Genomic DNA, 16,725 nt, shown 5'->3' with positions numbered 1-16,725 from the left:
GACTTCTGGAGGGGATGTAGATTCGTAGTAGTGAGTGGAAGTAGGCGGGTGCTGAGCCTGTATCTTCCATATTTTCAATATTTTCAATATTTCTGATTGAAATGGGATATTTGTCAGAAGGCCACATAGGGAACATTTTGTTCACAAGACTTTCGAGAACTGGATCTTGTAGCCTAGAGTTTTTGCTTCAAAATGATGTGAAACATAAATGTCTTTATCTTCATTTAAATCTTCTTTTGATCCATTTAAAGGATCCTTGCTAAATAATAATAAAGTATTAATTTCTATAATTTCTTAACCCCCCCCACTAAAATAAATAAATAAATATGATAGGTGATAGGCCTATCAGGAGCAACTATATTATTACATTAGCAATCACTAATATTGCCCACGTTATTTTATATCATAGATGCACACATGATTTGTATGTATTATCATACAATACAAAAACATTTTATATCTGAGAAACTAAATTATTATTGTTAAGCACATTATTAAGGCCATAAAACACATACAGAACATTTGTTCACAAGACTTTCGAGAACTGGATCTTGTAGCCTAGAGTTTTTGCTTCAAAATGATGTGAAAATCATCTTGTTCACTCATTTTCTAAGTCACTTTTTGTATGGAACAGCTGTGTGCGAGGAGGCGTGAATGATCATGAATAATAGTGTGATTCGCACCTGAGAAGACAAAGGCCCACATAATGAACTGCATAATGAGCCTTTCAGTGAGGTATGTGACTGAGAGGGAATTGCTACAAAAAAGAATGTGAGGACAAAAGAAATGTATATATTTTTTGTTTGTAGTTCAAAAACATTTATTACCACTAAAATAAATAAATAAATAAGTGAGCATGTTGATAGGCCTATCAGGAGCAACAATATTATTACATTAGCAATCACTGATATTGCCCACATGCTTTTATATCATAGATGCACACATGCTTTGTATGTATTATTGTACAATACAAAAATGTCATTTTATATCTGAGAAACTAAATTATTATTGTTAAGCACATTATAGGCCTAAACGTGTTTGAGGGGATATTTGCAGACAGAGTATTTCACAGTAAAGATTGGTCTAAACATTCTTAGACATTACTTTTATATCATCTAAATATTACTTTTATATCGTATTGTTTATAGAACATAAAACCATCCTTACGCCATACAACATTTAGATGCAGTGAAAGGTTGCCTATCATATTTCAAAATGTTGCACTCGATTTCACTCATTTTAGTCAGGAATTATAGTTTGGGAAGAGTCCAACTAGTAAATGCGTTCAAGTTTATGTCACAACAACACATTATCTAATGCCAATAATAGACGTTACTTACTCGGCATAAAAGATCTCCTCCGTTGACTCAAGCCACGCTCGCATTCTGTTTGTGAGGTAAACATAAAAAAGAAATGTATATATTTTTTGTTTGTAGTTTATTTAGAATATATAATATATAAAACTATCACACAAAATAACTTGAGATTCACTTGCGAGTGCAGGTAAACAGTTTATTAGGAACAAACAAACAAATAAACAAAGGAGTCAAGACGTCTTGGGTGCAATATCCAAATTATCCAAAACAGCGGCAGGAAACTGGAATGCAGGAAAACAGGAGACAGCAGAAACTGCACAAGAAAACAAATGAACGTGAGCAACACAATGATCGGACAAAGACCGAGCAAACATGGTGACAGTATATATGTGTGTACACTACCAGTCAAACGTTTTTAAACAGTAAGATTTGTAATGTATTTTAAAGAAGAGTGAGAGGAATTATAGTTTGGGAAGAGTCCAACTAGTAAATGCGTTCAAGTTTATGTCACAACAACACATTATCTAATGCCAATAATAGACGTTACTTACTCGGCATAAAAGATCTCCTCCGTTGACTCAAGCCACGCTCGCATTCTGTTTGTGAGGTAAACATAAAGCTTATTCCTTTCAGTGTCTTCTTCTGAGGTAAATACAAGGCTTATTCCTCTCAGCGCGTCTTCTTCTGAGGTAAATACAGGCTTATTCCTCTCAGCGTGTCTTCTTCTGAGGTAAATACAAGGCTAATTCCTCTCAGCGTCTTCTTCCAAAAATGAAAAGTATCCAAGATGAACATGTTGCTGCTTTGTTTACAGTGATGTGGGCATTTAAATGTCGTGCGTCTCACGTGGAGATTTGTGATATCAATAGCACCAAGCCTGCATTTATTTGATCCAAAGTACAGCAAAACAGTAACATTTTGAAATATTTTTACTATTCAAAATAATCGAATAGTATTATAATTCGAAATAACTGTTTTCTTTTTGAATATATTATAAAATTTAATTTATTCCTGTGATTTCAAAGCAGAATTTTTAGCATCATTAAATACAGGCTTATTCCTCTCAGCGTGTCTTCTTCTGAGGTAAATACAAGGCTTATTCCTCTCAGCGTCTTCTTCCAAAAATGAAAAGTATCCGAGATGAACATGTTGCTGCTTTGTTTACAGTGATGTGGGCATTTAAATGTCGTGCGTCTCACGTGGAGATTTGTGATATCAATAGTGCGAAGAACCATGGGCGTGATCTAATTAATAGATAGATAATGAGTTTAGAAAAACTGGACCTGTCGTTGGTTTCATATGGATTACTTTATCACAGAAAATGTAAGAGTAGACATTTCAAGCTTTCTATAGATATATTTCTCATGTATGTGTGTAAAGTATTCACTGAGTTTCAGTTCATTTTAGTGACGCGCAGTTCGCGGAGACAGTGAAAAATGAGAGCGCACCCTGTTTTTTTTCTTTATTTTACAAAAGCACAAAGTTTAGTTGATTTATGGTGAGCTTAGGGCTGTGCAAATAATCAAATGCGATTTTCATGCGCATTTCGTCAGTAAAGCCGGTGTACCGACAAAACATGCTACCTATCAGATTGTGCTACCAAAAATATATTTGCATTGTTTTGAGGGTAAGTTTAGGGTAAGGGTAGGTATGGACGGGTAGGTTTAGGGTAGGGGTAGGTACGGACATTAAAAAAAGCCTCAAACCACATGAATAAGATGCTGGTAGCACAATCTGACACACAGCATTTTTCGCTATCGATTTGTGCTACCTATCTTTTTAATGGGAGGTTGCAGAATCTGAGCGGGTAGTACAAATCGTCAGAACACCGGTTCTGTGATTAGTAGTAAATCTCCAGCACGTGCTTTCAGATGGAGCGGCATTTACTACGTAGTTCACTGACACTGCCGATTAAGAACGCGATATTGTGTAGCTTGTCAGTGATCTACGGCTCTGTGTAGTAAATGCCGCTCCATCTGAAAGCATGTGCTGGAGATTTACTACTAATCACAGAACCGGCTTTACTGACGAGATGCGCATGAAAATCGCATTCGATTATTTGCACAGCTCTAGTGCGCATACACAAATAAAAGTAGACCCTTTACAGATTCAAGTGATGTATTACTTTTATGTGTCCAATCAAAAGCGACGGAGCATTTTAAGTTCTTTTTTCTGTCATCTGGAAAATATGCAAGTGCTCCCGCCGGTGTCTTTGCTGACCCCAGGCAGTTAAATAATGTAGGATGGGACTTCCTACAATTCCCTGAATTGTGAAAAATGGTCTCTGACAGGTGGTTGTAGCTGAGGGGCTAAAAAAATATAAAAGCTCTTGATGAAAAGTTAATGTAATGTAATTGAATTTAATTAAATGGGGTCAACTTTTATATCATGGTGGAGATAAAAGTATCTATCTAGTGCTGTCAGGAATTTTTATTGACCAGCTTCTTTGTCTCAGGGGTACTGTGGAGCTGATAACATCCCCTTCAACCACTATGCAGAATCAGTGATCTCCTCAGAGCTTAGACTTCATCATGGACACTGAGGATCTCCCTGCAAACAATGCGCCACTCACCGTCAATGAACAGGTATTCCTGAGTCAAGTCATAATTCCCATACTATTCTCACTACTTACATGAAGTGTTACCAAAACACAGATGTACCTTAACATTTCATCACATGTCCAGCCTCATGCCCCACATGTGTGAGTGTTCAGTCTACGTTCACAGCACAAGCAATTCTCTTTTGGTGGTGAGGTGTTTGCAGAAAGCATTGCTTATGCCGATTTTTGGGCAGACGCTCTCGTTTGTTTGCTGTACTCATGTCACTTGTGTCCTTGTTGGGTTGATTCTTTGTGTCCTAACGTGTGCTTGGCATCTCTGTTCTCTTTAGCCATTCACTGTCTGACTGCAGAAGTGTTTTCTCAGCTTTTAGGTTCCTGCACTTTGAAATTCCCAGCACAAGACGACCAGGTATGCACCTTCTCCTGAGTCTGTACTGCTCTCTGTGCTGCGCTGAGCTGAGCTGAGCTTCCCTCTCTGCCTGAGCCCTGCATTTGCTCCTGTGATGTTTCTCTGATCTTGACTGAAACATGATCGAGGAATGTTCTTAATAAAAAGCTTAATAAAAATCAAACATTAAGCTGAGCAAAAGCTTCAAAACTGCATCATGCTATATTATAATACATTACCATTTAAAAGCTGCATTTGTTTGATACAGTAAAAAGAGTAATATTGTGACATATTTAAAATTTTAAATACAATTTCAATTTAAAATAGCTGCTTTCTATTTTAACATATTTTAAAATTAGTGCTGTAAATAAATAAAAAAATTGAATAATCATATATTTTTTTTCTGAAATTAATTGTGATTAATCCCACCTAACATTAAAGTTAAATATACTTTTATATTGCAATAATTTCACGTTCAATCTTTAAATTAATGTAGAAACAACATAAAGACAGTATATTTTTAATATTTGTTTAATGGCATCTTTTTTATGACTGAAGGCGAGTATCACTGATACCAATACTACTGAAGTCTCTAAGAAATAGTTTTTTCCAATTTAACCATTGACTATAACCATTCAACATTACAGTATAATTGAGAGCTATCAATTTCAACATTTATTAGACTTTAAAAAAAATAACAACTTCTAATTTAAGTGAACTCAAAACAATCTTCACATAAACCCATTATAATAAATGTCATATTTACCTGTGCCCTTCAGCCAGTAGGAAATATACAGAAATTGAATAAAGTTATCAAACACTAAATTCTAAATTAAATATAGATGAATCCTTAAAGCTACAAAAGTTATTGATTGCCTCATTTTTCTTTTGTTCTTTGATTAACAGACATCACAGCAGCTGGGTTAATAGGTTATTTGGCTGCTATTACTTTAAGAGCTGCCGCTGCTGAACGTGACGTGGATCTGACACGCATGCTCGTAGTTTCAGTCGCGTTTTAATATGAAATGATACTGGCTACAGCGCACGCTGCCGTATTTGTGCGTGCAACTGAAGAGCATGCACTATGAGCACAGTATAATGGCTGACATCTCATCTGACCGCCGTTTAATGTTCTACTGAAGCTCCTCGTCACCTGTACGGTTTCTGCGCTCGTTTCAATAGCACCTGTCGCTGAGATGAAGTTGGAGTGCGTGTCTGAAAAGTCTCGCATTTCATGTGGTCATAAAGGCATTCTGGGTCTAAATAAATGCAATTCTTGTCAAGAAAAAAGAGACAGAAGCAGCAGTTGTGAGTAGGGTGGCCAAAGTCTAGCTCCGCCCCTGCGTTAACTGCATTAAATATTTTTTAACACTGTTAAGCTGGAAAAATTAATGCACTAATTTTGACAGCACTATTTAAAATGTAATTTATTCGCGTGATGCAAAACAAAATTTTTAGCATAATTACTTCAGTCTTCAGTGTCACATGTTCCTTCAGAAATCATTCTAATATGCTGATTTACTGTTTAAGAAACATTTCTTATGATTTGAAAACAGTTGTGCTGCTTCATATTTTTGTGGAAACCATCATACATGTTTCAGGATTCTTTCGTAATTAAAAAGTTCAAAAGAAACTTGAACATTAGTGTCATAGTTGGACAGCAAAATTTCAACTGCTCTTGTTGACAGCAGGGTTTACATGGTCTTCATGGGCACCTGTTAACATATTAGAGCATCTGCTGGTGCTTGTTCTTACCTAATTGGCTTTTTTCAAACTATTGAGCCTCTTGTACAGCTGTTAAATGCGTATGAAGCATATGTGCCAAATAGGGCTGGGCGATATTGCGATAAAATCAGTAAATAAGGAATAATAAATGTTTGTTTGTATGCACTAGTATAACACAGCATAATAAAGAAAAGCAATACTTGTCAACCTACATGTATAATGTTTTTTACCAAAACATTGTAATACGTAAAAATGTGCATGGATGTTCCTCCATGTTGTGTTTTGAGTAATGCTGCAAATGAGTCTTTTGAATTAAAATGGACAGTTTGAAATGAACTACAAAAATTAAAACAGCCGCCTACATTTTTTCAAACTTTTTTTTTTTTTTTTTTACATTTCCAAACTTTATCTTGGATTAATAGTGACACTTAGTGGTGTGAATGTAACATCATGCAAAAGTTTTCAATTAACAATTACAGATGTTCTAGTCACACTCTATTTATTCCATGAGTCTTTTTCTCATGTGAGTGTATGTGATTTTAAATTATTATTATTATTATTATTATTATAAATTGTTTTGAAAAAGTATTTTTAATTTCTTTAATTCTTAAACATTTTTAATATGGGTAAAAATAGCTGTGTGCACCTTTAACAACCAAACAAAAATCACAATAAATTAATTGCCTATATTTAATATATCGCCCCACTCTAGTTGCAAAAGTTTCATGCTCTTTTGCTCCGCAAATGTCACCAATAATTTAATAAAATGTCTGAGAGATCAGAATATACACACAGGTGTAAACTCCATAACAGACCATGGCCCATTTTCATCTTGTCAACACTGCCCCTCATTACCCTGAACAGGAGAGCATTTATAACCGGTTTCTAACACCCTTTCTTCCAGGTCATTGTCATGTCAGGACAGGAGACCATCCGTGTGCTGGAGGTGGAGGTGGAGGTGGATACAGCCTTGTCCTCTTCAGGGGCTGATGGGAAGGTGGAGTCAGGGGGCGAGGAGGCTGCTGTTCAGACCCTGGATGTAGCTGAGGAGGCTCCATTGGACAGTCCAGTAACCACAAGCACTACCACAGCTGGTGAGACTGAAACTTACTGATATAAATAGCCACATTAGTTTGGTATCATAGCAACCCAGTATTCAAAGCCACCACCATCAAAGAGGCATTTATTGTCATAATTGTATTAAATGCATGGCTTGAAAGAGACGCCACCATTGATTATGTTTCCTATGCATGGAAATATCAGGGCACATTTTTTTTAAAGGTTTCAGCAAATCTACCTCTCTTTGCATGTAGTGTCTGTGGAGGTCTCAGCACCTGCAGTACAGACCGTACCCATAAGTGTGCCTCCGGCCCAGCCACAGACTAGCGTTCCCATCACTGTCCAGGCCTGCCCACAGGTGAACTCCAATTTCCTTTTTTGCCATTTAAAGGGGTCCTATTATGCTCTTTTACAAAGTCTTGATTTTGTTTTGGGGGTGTACTAGAACAGGCTCTCATACTAGGTTGTTCGAAAAACACATTATTTTTCACATATTTTACATTATTACAGCGCCTCTCTCCCCAGTCTTGCATGAACGGCTCGAATAGTTCCTGTATCAAATGAAGGCCCGCCTTCTGAAATACAAAATGTGCCGTGATTGGTTAGCTGGGCCAGTGTGTGTTGTGATTGGCACCACTCGGCGCCTGGTCGGGAAATATCATACCCCTTACCATAGCTGCCTGCGAGCTTCAGTGTAAATATTGCGTCAATATTAAATCAATTAGAGCGCGATTAAACCCGGATGATTGTAACCACTCTAAGTTCATCTGCCTTGGGAAAACTAGCGTGTCTCCGACATAGTGATAACACCCGTTGCCTTCTCGAGTGCAGCTCAACCAAGTTTCGTCCCATTCGTCGATATTTGTGATATCACAAATCCCAGAAAATATGCGTTGTAGTCCAAACGAGTCATTCGTTGTAGTTTTTGAAAAGTGATTTCTGTTAAATAAAATATCTCCTTTTGAATTGGACTTTGAGCTTTGTAACTTTGCAGATCTTTTTTATGCTCAAACAGCAACATTACAGACTAACTAAAGTTGAAAAAGGAAAAAGCATAATAGGACCCCTTTAAAATATTAGGGGCCACTTTCAGTGTCATTTTTGCATCAAGCTCTTGATCATTTCTGACTCTGGTCTTCATATCTGAATGAACTCAAGGATGTTCATATCATGACATTTCTAACTTTCTAAATTACCATTAACAAGTGATCCACTAAGCATTATGTAGTGCAAAAATGTTAATATAATAATAAATAAATACTGAAATAAATAATGATGTCTATGGTAGCAGTCAAAATGGAGCAAATCACCTTTTGAAAGCAATTTTCGCTTCAAATTGCCGCTTCAAATAACGTTTGTTGATTACAATATTGATAACATTGTTTTGCCACTAGGTGGCGACTTAGAGACTGTTACATTTATTTGTGATTGAATCATTCATTCAAGAGATTTATTTAAAAATGCTGATTCATTCAGTAATGAAACAAGTGAAGTATTTATGATTGAATCATTCAGTCAAACATTTTTTTTTTAATATTTTGTCACAGTCTCTTGTAAATTCCATGTTATTTTGCTTAGTTCAGAATCGTGAGAGAATCATGATCTCTATTTGATGATCATGATTCTCAGTTTATCCAGAATCGTGCAGCTCTAGTGAGGAGTACCTAGCTCTGTAAAGGTTAAAAACATCTGCTTTAAATTAATTAATTTATAATTTTGGTAACACTCCCAATTTAGCAAATAAGTGTAAATCAGTGTTATTTTATTATTATTTATATACCATTATAGTATTTATTAATATTTATCCATCTTTATCTCTTAACTCTAGCCCTCTCTATTCTAATTCTATTCTTTAAAAAAAAAAACTTGTCCATTTTAGACGTGCACTCTATTCATTTACTAACTGCTTGTTTTCTTGAAAAAAAAAAACTAACACTAGCTTCTCTAATCTTTTTGTATTCTATCTATTTGTTTTCTTTTTATTTATTATACAATTAACTATTCTTGTATATTAACTCTATTCTTTTTCTATTCTGTCTGTTGTCTTTTTAAAAAACCTTGCTACGTGTACAGCGTTAAGCTAACTGAGAGTTGTTATAGCACTTGCATATCATTGCTCGTTTGTTGATTTTGATTGCTTCCATTGTCCTCATTTGTAAGTCGCTTTGGATAAAAGCGTCTGCTAAATGACTAAATGTAAATGTAAAATGTAAATGTAATATTTTAAATTAGCTATTATTTCATCAGTGTATATTGTGATTTTAGTTCAAGTTTGAGTTTTTTTTGTTATGTTTAATGCATTTTTATTTAGCTTTATTTTGTTTTTGTTTTAGTAATTTTAGTACTTCAGCTTAAAGGTCTTTGCACACTGAGTCCGAAATTTTCACACATTAAAAAATATATACAACCTCATGTTGTGTCAATCATGTTTACACACTGCCTCTGAAACTTTTGTCCATCATAAAATAAATCGGATCAGGTTCAGTTTTCTGCATTTTCACGTCCGTAGCAAGCATTTTGATAGGAAAGGATGATGAATACAAAAAAAACGTAAACACGCATCTGAAAATTTCGGACTCAGTATGCAAGGACCTTAAGGCTGAAATACACTTCATGACTTTTGTTCAGATTTTTCAGAGTCGACGCTTTTAGCATCAGCATCTTTTGTAACCATTTACAAAGTTGGCTAGTGTGTGATGCCTTGTTTAAAATGTAAATTACAGCCTTTAGACTTGTTTGTTTCAGTTAGTTGCAATGGTAAAAATTATTTTTTTCCATCTAATGTTTGTTTAATATTATTTCAGTTTTTCTATTAACAAAACTGATTTATAACAGTTTTAAGTGACTATAACAACATTGGTGCAGAATGTCAGAAAAATACTTATAAATGTCAAAACAATTGAAAAACCTTTCTCAGAATAAATAAATCTGTATGCCATTACCTTGCCAGGTCCTGACTCAGGATGGTTTGGCCTCTCTGATGACTGGCATGCTTGCCCAGCAGGGTTCTCTGGGTCAGCCCCTGCTCATACCTCTGAGTATGGCTGGATCTGTGGGGGGTCAGGGGGGTCTGGCAGTGCTCACCTGGCCCACCGCCACTGTCGCCACCCTCCCTGGTCTCGCTGCAGCCAGCCCTGCCGGAGGACTGCTGAAGCTGCCATTTGCAGGACTGCAAGGTGTGGTGCTGAAGCAAATTTTGCATACTGATCCTGCGCAAAATTCTGATGCCATGGAATTCAATTTAAAATACATGGATTAAGGGCAGCATTTTATGTTTATATGAAATGGTGACTTGTTCAGACCAGTCAGTAATTCAGAATAGTGAACATTTTAATGGTACAAAGTGTTTTACTGAGCAGACAATCTCAGAAAAACTATTTCTTTTTGACTGTTACAACAGCTTGTTTTTCTCTTCCAGCTGCTACTGTGTTGAACTCTCTCCAGACGCAGCTGCAGTCACCTGCGCAGGCAGTCCTGCAGCCCCAGTTGTCTGCTCTGCAGGCTGTGCAGCCAAAGCAGACCACACCAGCCACCACTGCGTCTGTTGTTCAGAAGGTGTCAGAGCCCAGTGCCTCAGTCGCAACACTTCAGACTGCAGGCCTGTCCATCAACCCTGCTATTGTGAGTAGGGAATACTTCTGTTGTGGATAGAAACATGTAATTGGGTTCAGTTGTATCATATATGTGGAAAATTGGATTTTGAAATGGAAATGTGCAATATATTGGGACGAAATGGGGTGCTAACCAATTAAAAAAATTTACTGGCTAGTATTGGATATTCAAGAGGCAGTTTCTTGAAGACTGCTTTCATATCAACTATTCATCTAAGAAATAGTTTTGGATTTTAGCATTTATTTCATTTTTTTTGTGGACGAAATAGTATAGATTTTAAATTTTTATAGATTTTCACTATTTATATTAAACAACAAACACCCTCACACACCTTCAAGTAATTGATAGGTGAGTTGGAAAAAAGACCAAAAAAGGTCCAACTTCAAAACAAAGCACATTGTGTTTATTTATTTAGTTAGTTAGTCAAAAGTTTTAGGGCCAGATTTACTAAATGGCAAATTAGCGTTAGAGCGCAATTGCATAAAAGTGCTGATGGGAGGGGAAAATTCTGTGTGTGATTTACTGACAGTGTGCACATTAAAGAACACAGACGCAGCCAGATCATTTCCATAATGACCAGCGCAATCTACCAAGAGCAGCACAAATTACCACCTTTAAGACATGCTTTTTTGGACGTTAAATAATTACGCAAATACCAGTAATTTGATGAGTGCACACGTTAGTAAACCGCGTTGCGTGATTAATTTTAATACTCTCCTCCCATAAATTTCGCTTCTGAAAGGGAAACTACAAATGTATATTTAATAAGGTCAGGCGTAAAAATAACTCCACGCCTTTTCAGTGCTAATTCTTCACTGCACGTCTTTAGTAAATCCTGACAGTAATATTTTAATGCCAAAAGATGGTTGCCGCTGGCGCAAGCTGTTAGTAAATCTGGCCCTTAGTATTCCAGGGCTTGATTACTTACAATTATGTTTGAATATTTCTGTTAAGATTTGTATAAATCTTATTTCTAAGAAGATTGACTATAGTTTCTAATAGACAATAATAATAATAATAATAATAATTGTTGTTATTATTATTATTATTATTAGAGTAGTTTTTGTTATTTGTTATTAATTTATTTATTGTTTTATAGTTTTTTAGATTATATATAAGAAGAAGAGAAAAGAAAGAAAAAAGGAAAGAAAAATATTTCATAAATCATATGCACACTAGATAGAAAGTTTATGGAAATATTCTAAAATCTTAAACTTAAGCTCATCTAAATCACTCTCTTGCTGCTTTACAAGTAATGCCATTTTCTTTCAGGAAATGCATCTAGTCTTAAATTACTAAAGATAATTTCATAATGAATTCAGTCTAATCTAATCAGGAGTGTTTTCCCCCCTTCAGATTAGTGCAGCTTCTCTGGGAGCTCAGCCTCAGTTCATCAGCTCTCTCACTACAACTCCCATCATCACCAGTGCCATGTCTAATGTGGCAGGACTCACAGGTCAACTCATTACCAATGCACAGGGCCAGGTTAGTATTACATTTAAATATATTTGTTCATTTAATAGACACATTGTTCCTAAGGGAAAGCCTTCTCACACAATTTTTACATATCAGTCTCATCATTTTCATACCTGTGTTTCAGGTAATTGGAACACTTCCCCTGCTGGTCAACCCTGCATCACTGGCTGGAGCTGCAGCAGCCTCTGCGTTACCTGCTCAAGGTCTGCAGCTCCAGACTGTGTGCCCACAGCTGCTCCTCAACTCCCAGGGCCAGATCATTGCTACAATAGGAAACGGTCCAACAGCTGCTGCCCCGTCCGCCACCTCCGTCCTCCCCAAAGCCACTGTGCCCCTGACACTCACCAAGACCAACACACCGGTACTGAAGTGCCGCCCACTGTGGCTCTTCATTAGTCTGTAAACACACAATAAACATTTTGTGCAGTCTGTGCACCATTTTTGTACTTTTTTAAGGATAAATATATCTTTCTTTTGTATGCATAGCACCCAAGAAGACCTTAGCAACTGCTTGGCATCCATCTAGCAATGCCCTATCATCCATTTAAAATGCCAACGTAGGATCATTGTAAAATGTGTTTCCAAAAATGTATCCATACATACAATTAACCCAGTTTCTAGCTGAAATGAACACAAGTGGCATTAAAATACCAACAACTTTCATTATGATTACAGGGCCATATTACTGATTAATAATAACTTATCTTCCCACTTTTTAACACCACTCAGCAGACGTTTCGTTTCTGAACTGGCATGATAGATACAACAAGCAATGTAATAAAATGTTGGATTCATGTTCATCGGTTTCAGATAAAACTGAACAAGCTTTTAACGCCACTCACAGAATGTGAAATATTTCTGAAATTATTGTCATATTTGGTAATGGACTGTGATTCGTTTTCTAGGGTCCTGTTGGGAAAGTGGCGCCATCTAAAGTCATTATTGCTCCCCAGCCGCAAGTGGTTAAATCAGTCACATCCCTCACCTCTACCGGTGCCATCGCCTGTGGAGACATGCCTACCATGGGGCAGCTTGTCAGCAGTATGTTTATGTTTTTCTAGTACTTTACTGTTTATGTAATGTAAATGCAATACTGCAAACAACCGTTTTCAGTCACGTAATTGAATAGGAGCAATTCTGTAAGGTGCGTTTAGATCAGATTTCAGTTTTGAAGATTGATGCTTCAGTGACTCGTGGGTAAATTACTCATGTTGTTTATGATCTGGAGAGAATCCAAAGTCCTAATTCAATTTTTGTTTTCATTAAGAACCACAGTCTGCTGTGAATGAAGAAGAGGCCATTAATCTGGAGGAGATCCGAGAGTTTGCCAAGAATTTTAAGATTCGACGGCTCTCTCTGGGGTTGACACAGACTCAAGTGGGTCAGGCTCTCACCGCTACGGAGGGTCCCGCTTACAGTCAGTCAGCCATCTGCAGGTTATTTTCTTTTCTATCATTTCTTTGTTTCTGTCTTTCTTTACTAGTCTTAATGGAACTGATTGGACCACTCCCACTCCATTTAGGTTGTGTAAATTGTGCCATTAAAGAAAGAAAAAAGTAACTAGTGACACAAGGCTCTTCTTTGTATACAGCATTTTTTTCATGAAGCATAGATTATACAAAGCTTATTTATTAGGGGTGTAACGGTAAGCAAGAATTGATGGTTTAGTGCATACCGTGGTTTTGAAGTCACGGGCCTGTACTTTTTTGGTAGTGTGAGGTGGGGGGAGGGGGGCATACATTTCTGAACAGTCAACAAATTGTGGCTTTAAAATATATTGTCTTTAAATATAATTAGAATTAAATTTCTCAACTATTGTTGTAAACTATATAGGGAACCCTATTACTTGCGCACTTAGCTTACAATTAACAATAGAGCCCAAACTATTACATTAAATTGACCTTTTTTTAGTTAACACTCAAATAAAAAATTGTATGTGAACATGTAAATTGCAGTTTTAAGTCTAAATCTAATTATAAAAAAAATAACCATTTACACAGTGTCTGTCATAACTTGTTTTCATGACATTTATTTAAACATACATTTTCATAATTATAATAACTAACATAATTAACATTACTATTATTGTGTTCCTGTGGCTCAGTGGTAGAGCATTGCGTTAGCAGTGCAAAAGGTCGTGGGTTCAATTACCAGGGAACACCCATACTGGTAAAAAAATGTATAGCCTGAATGCACTGTAAGTCGCTTTGTGTCTGCTAAATGCATAAATTATTATTAAAATTAATTATTTATTATTACTAACAGGTTAAGTAAAATATAATGAACATAGGCTAAGGTAGTGCATATATTTAGTGAAATGCTCTCCTCTAGACTTAATTTCTCGGGTGAACTAATGAGCTGTGGACATGGAATGACTCTGAGCAATTACATAGGACATGAGATGTTCATTCATGTTTATTTTATGCTAATTAGTAGTAAAGAGGAAGGCATTCACTCACACTCCTCGCTGCCGTTTAAACTAGGGCTGGGTAAAAAAATATTGATTTCTTGATCTTAATCAATTCTCATTTTTACGAAATGATTCTTAAATCCCAAGAATTGATTAATCTAGCCTGTTTTCAGTCAATCGCAATAAGCTTTGTGCTTTGTTACTTTTGATAGGAAACAAAGACTCCGATTTCAAATTCTGTCCATTTTATTACAGTATTCAAACAATAAATGCCGATTTGGCGCTGTTTAATGTGGAGTGACAGATCGCTGTAGCTCCTGAGTTCAAGAGGAGAGGAAGCACGAAGCGCACGTGATCTCATCGTCTCCTTCGCTTTAATACCAGTTTCAGCACAAAATAAACATGAATGAACATCCATCCAAAGGTATGTTAAAAGAAAGAGTACAGCTTACCGAAACCCATATCTAGTCTCATGTAATCGCTCAATCAGTGTTTCAACCTCGGAAAGACGTCAATATAACGGCTGGTAAACAATGTGAAAAGGTTTAACAAAAAAGTGCCAACTGACTCTCATATTAGAGTCATATATATATATGTATATTTTACGGCATTTGTTAGGAGCTTTTTTTTCTTGGAAATTTGGCATGTACTGTACCTGATATATATCCAGAATAATCGAATCGAATCTAGTGAGTCAGAATCGAATTGAATCGTGAAATTTGTGTGAAAACCCAGCCCTAGTTTATCTGTCACACCACATCATAGAGAGTCAAAACAGAATTTATTGTTTGAATTTCCTGTTAAAATAGACAGAATTTGAAATATAAGACTTTGTTTCTTATTGAAAGTAACAAAACACAAAGCTTATATCAATTATTGGACGGGATGCGCGATATAATGTCTAGTGAATTTTTATTCACGCATCAACTGAAACAGCATAGCCTAAAAGATCGATCTTGGGATTGAAGAATTAATATTGTTTTATCAAAATGGAGATGTTTCAAATTAATTTCCATACATGAAGATGTTAAAACAATGTTGTATTTGTTCAGTACACATGCGTGAGCGTGACACAACATCTGTACTGAAAATTTTCAGTATGAATGTGTGTACTGTACCATCACACCCCTTATATATATCAACCATCCATGTCCATTTAATGTCTTACATACACATATTACACTCCATTATCTTGTGTTCCTCTTGTTTCAAGATTTGAGAAGCTTGACATCACTCCTAAAAGTGCCCAGAAGTTGAAACCCGTGCTGGAGCGCTGGCTGGCAGAGGCTGAGCTCTGGAATCAGAAAGGTCAGCAGAACTTGATGGAGTTTGTGGGCGGAGAGCCCTCCAAGAAGCGCAAGAGGAGAACCAGCTTCACACCACAGGCCATCGAGGTCCTCAACACTTACTTTGAGAAAAACTCACTTCCCACTGGCCAAGAGATTACAGAGATCGCCAAGGAGCTGAACTACGACCGAGAGGTGGTTCGGGTCTGGTTTTGTAACCGTCGACAGACTCTGAAAAACACTAGCAAGATCAACTTGTTTCAGGTCCAGTAGAGCTATGGTACGTCTCTTAGAGTGCAACAGAAAAACTTTTTGGACGTTGATGTATTGGTGCTAGTTGCAAAATGACTGAAATGACTGACTCGCTGTTGTGATGAAGCCAGCGGCACTCAAATTGTGTACGGTTCTAAATAGTACCAAACATATTCTTTCTGTTGGATTTTTGTTTATGCTGCATGCAGAGTGACTTTTTGCCATGCCACCACAATTTTCAATGCTAAAATGGCTTCTGAACTATTTAAAATATGGAAGAAGCTACGAAATCCTGTAGTTGCTGTTTTTATAGATGAAAAGAAGCACTTCATTAACACATAAAAAGGAAAACGTCTAAAATATTCTCCCTCATCTAGTGTTTTTTTTTTTTTTTTTTTGCACAACTAAAGTTGACCGTTAAAAGTTGCTTTTTGCTGTAGCAATAACAGCTATGGCTTTTGACTACATACAGTACATTTAGAAGGTTTTTTAATCATGTTTTAGTTCAGTTTCCATGAGTGAAGTGGTTCCCCGTCTTTGTGCTTAAATACTGTAGATGTGTTTTGGTCAATGGACAATCATAGTACTCTGAATCAGAAAGCATGCCCTGCTTTTATGTGGCTAAATCCAATTATTCCATT

General features: G+C 36.4%; 1 protein-coding gene across 3 annotated transcripts in view; it reads left to right on the top strand.

The window, feature by feature from the left end:
* Positions 1-16,119, top strand: part of LOC107671889 (POU domain, class 6, transcription factor 1) — an 18,489-nt gene extending 2,370 nt beyond the window's left edge. The window contains exons 2-12 of one of the 3 annotated variants that reach the window (XM_016464892.1): positions 3,772-3,901; positions 4,241-4,285; positions 6,894-7,083; positions 7,303-7,406; positions 9,999-10,224; positions 10,467-10,669; positions 12,017-12,145; positions 12,261-12,497; positions 13,042-13,177; positions 13,404-13,572; positions 15,760-16,119. In XM_016464892.1, coding sequence (XP_016320378.1) covers positions 3,848-3,901; positions 4,241-4,285; positions 6,894-7,083; positions 7,303-7,406; positions 9,999-10,224; positions 10,467-10,669; positions 12,017-12,145; positions 12,261-12,497; positions 13,042-13,177; positions 13,404-13,572; positions 15,760-16,105 — 1,839 coding nt within the window. In that variant the 5' untranslated portion in view covers positions 3,772-3,847 and the 3' untranslated portion in view covers positions 16,106-16,119. Of the gene's footprint in view, positions 1-3,771; positions 3,902-4,205; positions 4,286-6,893; positions 7,084-7,302; positions 7,407-9,998; positions 10,225-10,466; positions 10,670-12,016; positions 12,146-12,260; positions 12,498-13,041; positions 13,178-13,403; positions 13,573-15,759 lie in introns of all 3 variants that reach the window. The other 2 variants (XM_016464894.1, XM_016464893.1) reach the window with 2 other exon arrangements.
* Positions 16,120-16,725: the final 606 nt, after the last annotated feature.

This window comes from Sinocyclocheilus anshuiensis, unplaced genomic scaffold, assembly GCF_001515605.1.
Source record: "Sinocyclocheilus anshuiensis isolate Anshui unplaced genomic scaffold, SAMN03320099.WGS_v1.1 scaffold1089, whole genome shotgun sequence".
Classification (NCBI taxonomy): Eukaryota; Metazoa; Chordata; class Actinopteri; order Cypriniformes; family Cyprinidae; genus Sinocyclocheilus; species Sinocyclocheilus anshuiensis.
Note: the sequence above shows the minus strand (reverse complement) of the source record. Positions and strands in the feature narration are given on the sequence as shown.